Genomic DNA, 14,457 nt, shown 5'->3' on the forward strand with positions numbered 1-14,457 from the left:
ACATGGAAAGTTGCATTTTTGATTGCCATCACATCTCTAAGAAGAGTGAGTGAAATTCAAGCATTTACCATACAAGAACCATTTATTCAAATACACAAGCATAAAGTAGTTCTACGGACAAATCCAAATTTTTTAACAAAAGTGATCTCACCGTTCCACTTGAATCAAACGGTAGAATTACCAGTGTTCTTCCCACAGCCAGATTCTGTAGCTGAAAGAGCACTGCATACATTAGACATCAAAAGAGCACTAATGTACTACATTGACAGAAGAAAACTAATTCGAAAAACAAAACTATTTATTGCTTTCCAAAAACCTCATACAGGGAATCCAATTTCTAAACAAGGCATTGCTAGATGGATAGTTAAGTGTATTCAAACCTGCTATCTTAAAGCAAAGAGAGAGCTGCCTATTACACCAAAGGCACACTCAACCAGAAAAAAAGGTGCTACCATGGCCTTTCTAGGAAATATTCCAATGGACGAAATATGTAAGGCAGCAACATGGTCTACGCCTCATACATTTACCAAACACTACTGTGTAGATGTGTTAACGGCACAACAAGCCACAGTAGGTCAAGCAGTACTACGAACATTATTTCAAACAACTTCAACTCCTACAGGCTGAACCACCGCTTTTGGGGAGATAACTGCTTACTAGTCTATGCACAGCATGTGTATCTGCAGCTACACATGCCATCGAACGGAAAATTTCACTTACCCAGTGTACATCTGTTCGTGGCATTAGTCGCTGCAGATTCACATGCGCCTACCGCCTCCCCGGGAGCCTGTAGCCGTTTAGAAGTTGATCTTGAACATTTGTAAATTTGTAAATATATTACTTTAAACTTCATTATGCACATATGTATTCACTCCATTGCATGGGCACTATTACTAGCATACACAACTCCTACCTCACCCTCTGCGGGGAAAACAATCTAAGATGGAGTCGACTCCCATGCGCAATGGAGTCGAAATGGGAGGAGTCCCTCGGTCTCGTGACTCGAAAAAAGACTTCTTCGAAGAAAAACAACTTGTAACACTCCGAGCCCAACACTAGATGGCGGGATGTGCACAGCATGTGAATCTGCAGCGACTAATGCCACGAACAGATGTACACTGGGTAAGTGACATTTTCCATATATATATAGATATATAGATAGATATATAGATATATATATATTTATATATATATATATATATGTATATATATATATATGTTCAATGGTATATGTAGCTGCAGAAAATATATTTTTCTATACAAAAACCTATAGGCCTGGAATTGTCTTTGAGTGTGTGTTCCTCATTTATTGCCTGTGTGTATATACAACAAATGCTTAACACTACCCTCTGATAAGCCTACTGCTCGACCACACTACCACACTACCACAAAATAGAGCATTAGAATTATCTCTTTTTGCCAATATCTTACCTCTAAGGGGAACCCTTGGACTCTCTGCATGCTATTTCTTACTTTGAAATAGTACATACAGAGCCAACTTCCTACAAACATCTCCCCAAAGACCAACAGAAAAGGGCGCAACAAATAGTTGAGGAAGGGCAGGCTATCACAAATAATCATATCAGGTCAGCCCTAGATTCTGCAGACACAGCAGCTAGAACAATCAATACTGCTGTCACCATACGAAGACATGCATGGCTTAGGTCTTCAGGATTTAAGCTTGAAATTCAACAGGCAGTCCTCAATATACCGTTTAACCAAAAACAGCTTTTTGGCCCGAGGTAGACATCGCTATTGAAAAAATGAAAAAAGATTCAGATACAGCTAGAGCCATGGGTGCCTTGTATACAATGCAATAGAGGGGATCCTTTCATAAACCCCAATACAGAGGTGGATTTAGAACCCAAACACCTGAGGCATCCACCTCACAAACAAAGTCTGCCTACCAACCTCAATATCAAAGAGGTGGTTTCAAAAGCACTTACAGAGGCCAGTACCCCAGAGGCAGTGGAAAATATTAGTCAACAAAACAAGCCTCACAACAGCCAAAGCAGTGACTTAATCCATCCCTTCCCAACTCACACCTCACCTGTGGAGGGAAGACTGCAAAGGTTCTACAACAATTGGCTACCCATCACAACAGACATCTGGATATTATCAATTATCCGCAATGGCTATTGCATAGAATTGGCACAAATTCCACCAAATATTCCACCAAAACCACACAACATATCGCCCTGTTGCAAGAGGAAGTAAAATCTCTATTACTCAAACAAGCAATAGAGCCAGTGGTACAAAATCAACTAGGAACAGGAGTTTACTCACTGTATTTCCTAATTCCCAAAAAGGATGGACCCTTAAGGCCAATATTAGATCTCGGAACCCTCAATCTTTACATCCTGTCAGAACACTTTCACATGGTAACACTACAGGATGTTCTTCAACAGCACAATTTCATGGCAACATTAGACCTCAAAGATGCGTATTTTCACATACCCATCCATCCGGCGCACAGGAAATATCTCAGGTTTGTAATTCAGAGAAAACATTATCAGTTCAAAGTGTTACCCTTCGGAATAACAACAGCTCCCAGAGTATTCACAAAATGCCTGGCGGTAGTTGCAGCCTACCTAAGAAGACAACACATTCATTTCTTCCCATATCTCGACGATTGGCTAATAAAATCCAACAGTCATACACAGTGTCAAAAACATATGCATTATGTAATACAAACCCTACACAACCTAGGGTTCTCCATAAACTACCAAAAATCACACCTACAACCTGCGCAAATTCAACAGTATTTAAGAGCCACATTAAATACGCAAACAGCTCTTGCAAGCCCAAGTCCACAAAGAATACAAGCATTTCGCAATATATTGATTCAAATACAGCCAGCCCAACAGCACACTGTCTAATTCGTCATGAAACTGTTGGGCATGATGGCATCCTGTATCGCCATTATCCCACATGTAAGACTAAACATGCGGCCTTTACAACAGTGCCTTGCACAGCAATGGTCACAGGCACAGGGTCAACTTCACGACCTAGTGTTGAGAGACCGCCAAACATGCATATCACTTCAGTGGTGGAATTCCACAAACCTAAACAAAGGGCGGCCATTTCAAGACCCCGTGCCTCGGACCATACTTACAACAGATGCATCAATGATTGGCTGGGGGGGCGCTCCCCAACAATCACAACATTCAAGGACAATGGGACGCCAAACACAGTTACACATAAATCACCTAAAATTGCTAGTTTTATTCCTAGCACTCAAGGCTTTTCAGCCTCTTCTCACTCACAAGAACATCCTTATCAAAACAGACAACATGACAACAATGTATTACCTAAACAAACAAGGAGGGACCCATTCATCCCAACTCTCCCTCCTAGCCCAAAAGATTTGGCAATGGGCAACACACAACATTCACCTGGTAGCACAGTACATTCCAGGCATACACAACCAATTGGCAGATGTTCTCAGCCGAGATCATCAACAAACACACAAGTGGGAGATTCATCCTCAAGTGCTTCAGATATACTTTCACCAATGGGGAACACCAGACATAGATCTATTCGCCACCAGCGAAAACACAAAATGACAAAACTTTGCATCCAGGTACCCACATCCCCTATCCAAGGGCAATGCTCTATGGATGAATTGGTCGGGGATATTTGTTTACGCTTTTCCCCCTCTCCCGCTCCTTCCATTTCTAGTCAACAAACTACGTCAAAACAAACTCAAACTCATACTCATAGCCCAACGTGGGCACGTTGACCCTGGTACACAACACTATTAGACCGGTCTGTAGTACCACATATCAAACATATCAAACTCCCAAACAGACCAGATCTGTTAACACAAAATAAACAACTGATCAGGCATCTAAATCCCAACATACTCAATCTAGCGATTTGGCTCCTGAAGTCAGAGTTTGGGTACTACAACTACCAACTGAATGTATGGAAGTAATTAAACAAGCAAGAAAACCCACTACCAGGCAGTGCTATGCAAACAAATGGAAAAGAGTTGTGTATTACTGTCAATCTAAACAAATTACCCTTTTTCAGCATCAAAACAAGACCTTGTATGTTATTTGCTTCATTTGCAAAAAGCAAACTTAGCTTTTTCATCCATAAAAATACATCTCAATGCAATCTGTGCGTACTTGCAAAATGTACAACACAGCTCTTTATTTAGAGTTCCTGTTATCAAAGCCTTCATGGAAGGATAAAAACGCATCATTCTACCTAGAACGCCTCCAGTACCTTTGTGGAATCTAAACATAGTGCACACACGACTTATGGGTCCACCATTTGAACCTATGCACTCATGCCAGATTCAATACCTAACATGGAAATTTGCCTTCCTAGTCGCAATTACTTCATTAGGAAGAGTTAGTGAAATCCAAGCTTTCACAATTCAAGAACCGTTCATACAAGTACACAAACATAAAGTTGTACTTCGAACAAACCCAAAATTTCTCTCAAAGGTTGTATCACCATTTCATATCAATCAAACAGTGGAACTAGCAGTCTTCTTCCCACAGTCAGACTCTGTAGGAGAAAGAGCCCTGCATACGTTAGATACTAAAAGAGCCTTAATGTATTACATAGATAGAACAAAATCATTTAGGAAAACCAAACCGTTATTTGTGGCGTTCCAAAAACCACATACTGGTAACCCTATTTCAAAACAAGGTTTAGCAAGATAGATAGTAAAATGCATCCAAACATGTTACCTTAAAGCTAAAAGGCAGCTCTTAGTCACACCTAAGGCACATTCCACACGTATAAAAGGGCTACAATGGCTTTCTTAGGAAATATACCAATGGCCGAAATTTGTAAAGTAGCTACTTGGTCAACGCTGCATACATTTACCAAGCATTACTGTGTAGATGTGTTAGCAACACAGCAAGCCACAGTAGGTCAGGCTGTACTAAGAACACTATTTCAAACAACTTCAACTCCTACAGGCTAACCACCGCTTTTATGGGATGTAAAACTGCTTTGTAGTCTATGCATAGCATGTGTATCTGCAGCTACACATGCCATCGAACGGAAAATGTCACTTACCCAGTGTACATCTGTTCGTGGCATGTTCCGCTGCAGATTCACATGCACCCTCCCACTTCCCCGGGAGCCTGCAGCCGTTTAAGTTCAACATTCACTTGTATATATGTGTATATATATGTTCGGTGGCATGTGTAGCTGCAGATACACATGCTGTGCATTATCCTGCCATCTAGTGTTGGGCTCGGAGTGTTACAAGTTGTTTTTCTTCAAATAAGTCTTTTCGAGTCACGAGACCGAGTGACACCTCCCTTTCGGCTCCATTGCGCTTGGGCGTTGACTCCATCTTAGATTGTTTTCTTTCCGCCATCGGGTTCGGACGTGTACCTCTTCGCTCCGTATTTCGAATCGGGAAAGTTAGCTAAATTATCGAAAATTTGATGGTATTGTTATCGCTCAATACCGGGTTAGTGTTAGTGTATCGGCACCGACATCAAGAGTGCTCCGGCGGCCCTTCGGGGCTTCCGTTCTCCACCGAGGCCTGGTCGGCCCGACCACACCCGTCGTCCAAGACTAATGGACCGGACCCCCTTCCGCCCTAAGTGTCATTCCAAGTATCATTATACAGACCAGCACCGGGTCTGTAATCTGTGTGTATCACCTGAACACAGGGAGGATACTTGCAATGCTTGTCGAGCGTTCCGATTGAAAAAGACCTTGAGAGATCGACGCGCAAGAAGACTGCAAATGGCGTCGACACCAAAAGAGCAACTCGACGTCGAAGAGGAAAGCATTTCCATCCAGGGGATGGGCTCTGACGAATCCGAAAGTGAGTGAACGACCCTCAACGGTGCAGCGAACAGTGAGTAAACCTGCCCCGTCCAAAACTCATACAAAGACATCTAAGGCCATGGAGACGCCACCGTCAGCAGGCCATGGCTTAACCCACCGAAAGGAAGGTGACCAAACATCGGCACCGAAAAAGGGCAGAGAATTGCCGAAGACTTCCGACTCCGCCCAAAGTAAGGAAAATATCTCCGGAACCGAAAAAGACTATAACTGAAACCTCGGTACCGAAAAAAGCGGCTTCGGAGCCGAGAAGAAACTCTTATACAGAAGAGCAAGGACTTTCCAGCCAATTTAAGGAAAGACATAGATTTGAGCAGGAGTTAGGTATGGAAGAACCGGACCATACACAAAGGAGGTTACATATACAGAAAAAACAAACTTTACCTCCACTCAAATCTAAAAGGAAACTTGCATTTCCAGGAGACAGAAATGCAACCTAAGGCAAAGGTGGTTAGAGACAAATCCCCACCACCAAGGGTATCACCACAACCGCACTCACCACAACTGTCACCAGTGGGAACACCTACAATGCAGTCACCCACACATACTGGGATGACACAGGATGATGCTGATGCATGGGACTTACATGATGCACCAGTATCGAATAACAGTCCGGAATGTTATCCAACAAAGCTGTCACCTCCAGAAGATAGTACTGCATATACACAGGTACTATCCAGGGCAGCTACGTTCCACAATGCAGCAATGCACACAGAGCCAGTGGAGGATGATTTCCTGTTTAACACCTTAGCATCCACCCACGCTTCCTATCAGAGTCTGCCATTGCTCCCGGGCATGCATATACACGCAAAACAGGTCTTCCAGGAGCCTGTAAAGGGAAGGGCTATCACGCCTAGAGTTGAGAAGAAGTACAAACCTCCCCCAACAGATCCTGTGTTCATAACACAACTTACACCGGACTCAGTGGTTGTAGGGGCGGCAAGAAAGAGAGCAAACTCTCAATCGTCAGGAGACGCTCCACCGCCTGATAAAGAAAGCAGAAAGTTTGACATAGCGGGCAAACGAGTGGCAGCACAAGCAGCCAATCAATGGCGGATTGCAAATTCACAAGCCCTACTTGCTCGCTACGACAGGGCCCACTGGGACGAGATGCAACACATCATATAGCACTTGCCCAAGGAACACCAGAAACGTGCCCAACAGGTAGTGGAAGAAGGACAGGCCATAACTAACAACCAGATAAGGTCCGCACTAGACTCGGCAGACACGGCAGCACGAACGGTCAACACGGCTGTAACCATTCGCAGGCATGCATGGTTAAGAAGTTCTGGATTCAAGCTGGAGATTCAACAAGTGGTGTTGAACATGCCGTTTAATCAAGAACAGTTGTTTGGGCCGGAAGTTGACACAGCAATTGAGAAGTTAAAAAAAAAAAAAGACACAGACACGGCCAAAGCCATGGGCGCGCTCTATTCCCCACAAGTCAGAGGCACCTTTAGGAAACCACAATTCAGAGGAGGTTTTTGGTAACAAACATCAGAGCCTTCCACCTCTCAAACCAGACCCACCTATCAGGCACAATATCAAAGGGGAGGGTTTCGTGGTTCCTATAAAGGACAATTCCCAAGAGGAAGGGGAAAGTTCCAAGCAACCAAACCAAGCCAGACCAAACAGTGACTTCAATGTCACAAAACCCCAACACTTGTCACCAGTGGGGGGGAGGTTAACCACATATTATCAAAACTGGACACATATTACCGCAGACGCATGGGTGCTATCAATTATCCAACATGGTTATTGCATAGAATTCACAAGATTTCCGCCATATGTGCCACCAAGAACGCACAATCTGTCCCAACAACACTTAGACCTATTACAAATAGAGGTCCAAGCACTACTACAAATACAAGCAATAGAGCTCGTACCCAATCATCAGAAAGGGAAAGGTGTCTACTCACTATATTTCCTAATTCCAAAAAAGGACAAAACGTTAAGACCTATCTTAGATCTCCGAACACTAAGGGGGTTATTACAACTTTGGAGGAGGTGTTAATCCGTCCCAAAAGTGTCAGTAAAGTGACGGCTATACCACCAGCCGTATTACGAGTCCATTATATCCTATGGAACTCGTAATACGGCTGGTGATATATCCGTCACTTTACCGTCACTTTTGGGACGGATTAACACCTCCTCCAAAGTTGTAATAACCCCCTAAATTTCTTCATCAAATCAGACCACTTCCACATGGTAACACTTCAAGACGTGGTTCCCTTATTAAAAAAGGTGGAATACATGACAACTTTGGATCTCAAGGATGCGTATTTCCACATACCCATCCATCCTTCTCACAGAAAATACTTAAGGTTTGTAATGCACGGCGTACATTATCAATTCAAAGTGCTACCCTTTGGAATAACAACAGCCCAAAGGGTAGTCACAAAGTGCCTAGCAGTAGTAGCCGCTCACATAAGGAGACAGCACATGCACGTATTCCTTCATTTAGATGACTGGCTGATAAAAACCAACACTCAATAACAGTGTCTTCTACATATGCAATACGTTATAGAAACTCTACACAAACTGGGGTTCTCTATAAATTACCAGAAATCACATCTGCAACCATCCCAAATACAACAATATTTGGGGGCAACACTCAACACACAAAGGGCAATTGCCACTCCAAGTCCACAAAGGGTCCAAGCGTTCCAAAATGTAAGATCAAGCATACAGTCAAACCAACACTACCCAGTAAGGTTTGTCATCAAACTTCTAGGCATGATGTCGTCATGCATAGCCATTGTCCCAAATGCAAGATTACACATGCGGACCTTACAACAGTGCCTAGCAAACCAATGGACACAAGCACAGGGTCACCTTCAAGATCTAGTGTTGATAGACCGCCAAACACACTCCTCGCCTCAGTGGTGGAACCCTATAATTTTAAACAAAGGACGGCCATTCCAAGGCCCAGTGCCACAAGCTGTTATCACAACAGATGCTTCCATGATGGGGTGGGGCGCACACCTCAACAACCACAGCATACAGGGTCGATGGGACAATCAACAAAAACAACTTCACATAAATCATTTGGAACTGCTAGCGGTGTTTCTAGCATTAAAAGCATTTCAACCACTGGTAGCCCACAAACACATCCTTGTCAAAACCGACAACATGACAACAATGTATTATCTCAACAAACAAGGGGGGACACACTCGTCACAACTGTGTCTCTTAGCACAAAAGATATGGCATTGGGCAATTCACAATCATATTCGCCTAATAGCACAAAACATACCAGGCATTCAGAATCAGTTAGTCGACAATCTCAGTCGAGATCACCAGCAGACTCACGAATGGGAAATTCATCCCCAGATCCTACAGGATCACTTCCTCCGCTGGGGAACACCAAACATAGACCTATTCGCAATAAAAGAAAACGCAAAATGCCAAAACTTTGCGTCCAGGTACCCACACCCTCAATCCAAGGGCAATGCACTATGGATCAGTTGGTCAGGGATATTTGCTTACTCTTTTCCCCCTCTCCCACTCATTCCTTATCTGGTCAACAAACTAAGTCAAAACAAACTCAAACTAATACTCATAGCACCAACCTGGGCTCGCCAACCGTGGTACACAACACTGTTGGACTTATCAGTAGTACCCCACATCAAATTACCAAACATACCATATCTGTTAACACAACATAAACAATAGATGAGACACCCGAATCCAGCATTGCTCAATCTAGCAATCTGGCTCCTGAAGTCTTAGAATTCGGACATTTAAATCTTACACAAGAGTGTATGGAGGTCATTAAACAAGCGAGAAAACCTACAACAAGACATTGTTACGCAAACAAATGGAAAAGATTTGTTTGCTACTGCCACACTAATCAGATTCAACCACTACATGCCTCCACAAAGGACATTGTAAACTACTTATTACACTTACAGAAGTCTAATCTAGTATTCTCTTCCATTAAAATCCATCTCACTGCAATATCTGCCTATCTGCAGATTACATATACAACATCACTTTTTAGAATCCCAGTCATTAAAGCATTTATGGAGGGACTAAAAAGAATCATACCCCCAAGGGCACCACCAGTACCTTCGTGGAACCTTAATATTGTATTAACACGACTCATGGGCCCACCATTTGAACCCATGCATTCTTGTGAAATGCAATATCTGACTTGGAAAGTAGCCTTACTAATAGCTATCACATCACTTAGAAGAGTAAGTGAGATACAAGCATTCACTATTCAAGAACCCTTTATACAAATAAAGTGGTTCTCCGTACAAATCCAAAATTCTTACCAAAGGTCATATCACCATTCCACTTAAACCAAACTGTGGAACTCCCAGTCTTCTTTCCGCAACCAGACTCAGTAGCCGAAAGAGCCTTACATACATTAGACATAAAAAAAGCACTAATGCATTACATTGACAGAACAAAACAATTGTTTGTAGCCTTCCAAAAACCTCATGCAGGTAATCCTATATCCAAACAAGGCATCGCCAGATGGATAGTTAAATGTATTCAAACTTGCTATGTTAAAGCAAAAAGAGAATTACCTATTACACCAAGAGCACATTCCACTCGGAAAAAAGGCGCCACAATGGCTTTTCTTGGGAATATACCTATGACAGAAATTTGTAAGGCAGCCATCTGGTCTACGCCTCATACATTCACCAAGCATTACTGTGTAGATGTGTTAGCAATGCAACAAGCCACAGTAGGACAGGCTGTATTAAGAACATTATTTCAGACAACTTCAACTCCTACAGGCTAAACCACCGCTTTTTGGGGAGATTATTGCTTGTTAGTCTATGCACAGCATGTGTATCTGCAGCTACACATGCCACTGAACGGAAAATGTCACTTACCCAGTGTACATCTGTTCGAGGCACCTGATTAGTCTCTTTAAATACCAGTCCGCCCCAGTGGGCCTCAAGTGAGCAGTGCATGCTGGTTATGGTGGTTCTGCAATTTTTTAATTTTGCCCCAAGTGGGTTGCTGGAGCCAAACGAAATAATGAACCCAAATGCAAAACCTATGTAGGCGAATCCAAAGTAAAATTGACAGATTTGCTGTGAATAGCCCAACCTGATTGCTCTTATGTGACAATCCATTTTTAGTCACACAGACCTGCTTCGATGTGCAGTGGTGCTGCCTTCCCGACTGGACGGGCCGGTTAGTTATCAAAAAAGAAAGTTGTCCTCATGTGAAAGCGCACTCCCAACAGGTTAATTAAACGGGAAAAAAAAGCAAAGCCAGCAACTCACAGTGAATTTCTTTAAGCTGTTTCATTATTCCAGGCCTTTGGTTATAAAATCATCTCTGGACATGTGTTTCTAGGTCAATCCTTTCTTCAGCAGAGAAAAATATAGAAGTGTTTCACCCTCGTAGGTGCAGCCAGTGCTGGAAGTGTTCCAGGCATTTCTTTTTTGTTGAAAAGACCGGCATGGCTTCAGCTTGTCTAATTGCAGGCACCTGATTAGTCTCTTTAAATACCAGTCCGCCCCAGTGGGCCTCTCAAGTGAGCAGTGCATGCTGGTTATGGTGGTCCTGCAATTTTTTAATTTTGCCCCAAGTGGGTTGCTGGAGCCAAACGAAATAATGAACCCAAATACAAAACCTATGTAGGCGAATCCAAAGTAAAATTGACAGATTTGCTGTGAATAGCCCAACCTGATTGCTCTTATGTGACAATCCATTTTTAGTCACACAGACCTGCTTCGATGTGCAGTGGTGCTGCCTTCCCGACTGGACGGGCCGGTTAGTTATCAAAAACGAAGTTGTCCTCATGTGAAAGCGCACTCCCAACAGGTTAATTAAACGGGAAAAAAAAGCAAAGCCAGCAACTCACAGTGAATTTCTTTAAGCTGTTTCATTATTCCAGGCCTTTGGTTATAAAATCATCTCTGGACACGTGTTTCTAGGTCAATCCTTTCTTCAGCAGAGAAAAATATAGAAGTGTTTCACCCTCGTAGGTGCAGGCAAGGGGAACCTCTGGTTTCTCTTTAACCAGAGACCAGTAGACCAATGGCAACTAGTGTTTAACTGGACTTCGAGAAACATCGACCCTTGCAGCCAAAGTCACTCTACTGTGTCATGGACTTAACAGCTCTAGCATTCTGTATACCTTGCATCGGACCACTCCATTGATATCTATGGCAGTTCACTCATAGAACCTGGAACCGGACTGGAGACTACTGTGACTGCAAGGTACCTGTCTTGCCAAGCCTTATTGGCCCCTGTGACACGCTTTCTGCCAGAGTGGTCCCTCAGCCTGGGCTGGGGTAGTGGTACTCAAATTTACATAAGTTCTCCCAAAGAACGCTGTTTGCAGTAGTTGCCATTGAAAGAAAAGCAGTAATTCATTACTTGCTGAATAATTTACACCTCCAAATCCTTCTGGTTTTGGTGGATATTATTGTTTGGGTGTCTAAATATTCATGAAAATAATGTTTGTTTTTTATTATAAATTGGTGTTGGATTTCCTATGTGTCATGTTGCTTTCCTATTCAACTGTTTTGGTATTTCTAAATGCTTTGCACTTGTTCCTTTGACAAATTCTGACTGATTGAGTCCACTGCTACCCAGAGTTGAGGTAAGATTTTGCAATCGAGCCTGACTAGACCCAAGACGGGTGTATGAGTATTTTACATGGTGAGGTCGCACAACCACACCATCTATTAAACCCCTTTTTTCACACTTATTATTCAGTCCGATGTGTATTTTCTGGGCACTAAGAAACTTGTTTGGTGTTTTTAGTCAGATGTTAAGGTTAACTCCAGCTGATGTGTGGCTTTACCTTTTTAGATAATGAAGTAGCTGCCAACTAGACTTAATTGAGTTGTTTCCTCTTTCAGGTCCCGGTAAACTTGTAATAGCACTTTGAGAGTGATTCAGTTTTGGCTGTAAAGTTGACCTCTGCGCTACTTGTGATGCTGACTACAACAAACCATATAATAGAGTGTATGATGAAGTCAAATGCCTCTGTAACAAAGCACTGTGAAAGTGCTTTCAAACCACAGATAAACTTTCTTTTTTGTCCTTCTTTACATAGCACCCATACGTCTCTTTCTTTTGCCTCTGCTGTTGACAAATAGTTCCATGCAATGCTATTCCTCTTAATGCCCATTGTCAAAAGCTGTCTCTCAAATGTTGTCTTCACTGTTAGGGTTGAGCACACTTGCCCTGACACCTTCTCTGTGGTTCTTTCTTTTGCTTAGTCAAATTTGCTCCTTCGGTAGCTCATGATATTTGTTTTTGCACCACAGAACATTTAGGTATAAGTAAAAGATGCCCAAGTGTCTGAGTTGAATGATCCAGGTACCCTAATAAGGAAGTTAAGTCTTTCAGGATAAGAATATTGATGAAGTGCCTAATAGGATTCAAGCAGTTGATACTGGGACGACCACAGGTAACTCAGAGCTGCATCACTTGTCTATCACTGAAGTATTCTTTGAGTTGTCCACAACGTGTATCAGGATGCCTAACATATGACTTAATGCAACCTGTCTTCACACCACTGTGTCCAGCTGGCCTAATCCGTTATGCTACTATTTCAAGTGCTTCTTCTATGGATCAAAGTTACAAACCCTGGAAAAGCAAGTTAAAGTGCCTCTGCAACATAAGCTTCCTGGAAGGTCAGACTCTGAAGCATAGATCTTGCACCATTTAGTTGCCTTGGACAGACTTGTTTGTTATCCTGTTCTTTTTTTGCACTCAGTTTACAGAAAGGCAAACCTAAGGTGCTCAGGGAGCTGGCAGAAGGATATGCATGTACAGCCTGTAGTACACATACTGTGGCTCCCAGAACTTTCATATTCAAGAATATTCAATTCTACTTGTGTATTTTAAGACATGAGATGAATCTAGAGAAAAGGGAAATCTAATGACTAACAGCACAAGTATTATCAGTGAGACACGTACTGGATTTAAAAGTAGTGAAGGAAATAAAATGTGATATCTGTGTTAGTAGGTTTGAAAAAGTGATTGCTACCCTCAGTGATGGGAAAGGGGGACATCAGTGGCTGTGATGATGTTACATACTGTCGGTATTATTGATTTTAACCTGGTCCTTCAGTTTGTATCACCCGAGTTCTTCCTGAAGATGCGATTCCTGACCATTTACCAACCTATTGTGTTCCTCCTCAGTTATCAACGACGGAAAGGAATCATTATAAATGAGACTTCTGTGTTGGTGTATGCTCAGCTGCTCACAGGTCGCCGCTACTTATTTAATGAAAATGGAGAAGTTCACCTGGAGAAACAGTGGTCAAAGCAAGTTCTACCTTTTGCTTTACAAGTTATTGTCAGGGTAAGGCTCTTGAATTGCATATTTTGTTTTCAGTACAATAAAGTGAAACAACTCATCATGACTATGACATTTTCATAATGCCTGTAAAACATTCATAATGAGCGCATCATTGCAGAAAGGATGGATTATTCGTGTCTTTAGTGCAGAAGACCACCAGAGAATTTGAAGTCAAGATAAAAGGCTGAGCCAGGATTAGAAGAGAGTGCCTATTTTACACGAAGTGTGATTTATATAATGAGCAGGAGAGAATAATCTTAAAATGGTTACTGTTTAGTGTGTAAATCAAAAACTCTTCTCATGGACTTAACTAAACAACTGTTTCTGTAAGGTCCCTCAGT

General features: G+C 42.4%; 1 protein-coding gene across 1 annotated transcript in view; it reads left to right on the forward strand.

Moving 5' to 3' along the window:
- The window catches only part of XRN1 (5'-3' exoribonuclease 1), an 838,379-nt gene that overhangs the window by 241,339 nt on the left and 582,583 nt on the right, over positions 1-14,457 (forward strand). Inside the window, exon 21 of the mRNA XM_069213922.1 lies at positions 13,957-14,119. Within this exon, the coding sequence (XP_069070023.1) occupies positions 13,957-14,119 (163 nt within the window). The remainder of the gene's footprint in view (positions 1-13,956; positions 14,120-14,457) is intronic.

Source organism: Pleurodeles waltl, chromosome 11, assembly GCF_031143425.1.
Source record: "Pleurodeles waltl isolate 20211129_DDA chromosome 11, aPleWal1.hap1.20221129, whole genome shotgun sequence".
Classification (NCBI taxonomy): Eukaryota; Metazoa; Chordata; class Amphibia; order Caudata; family Salamandridae; genus Pleurodeles; species Pleurodeles waltl.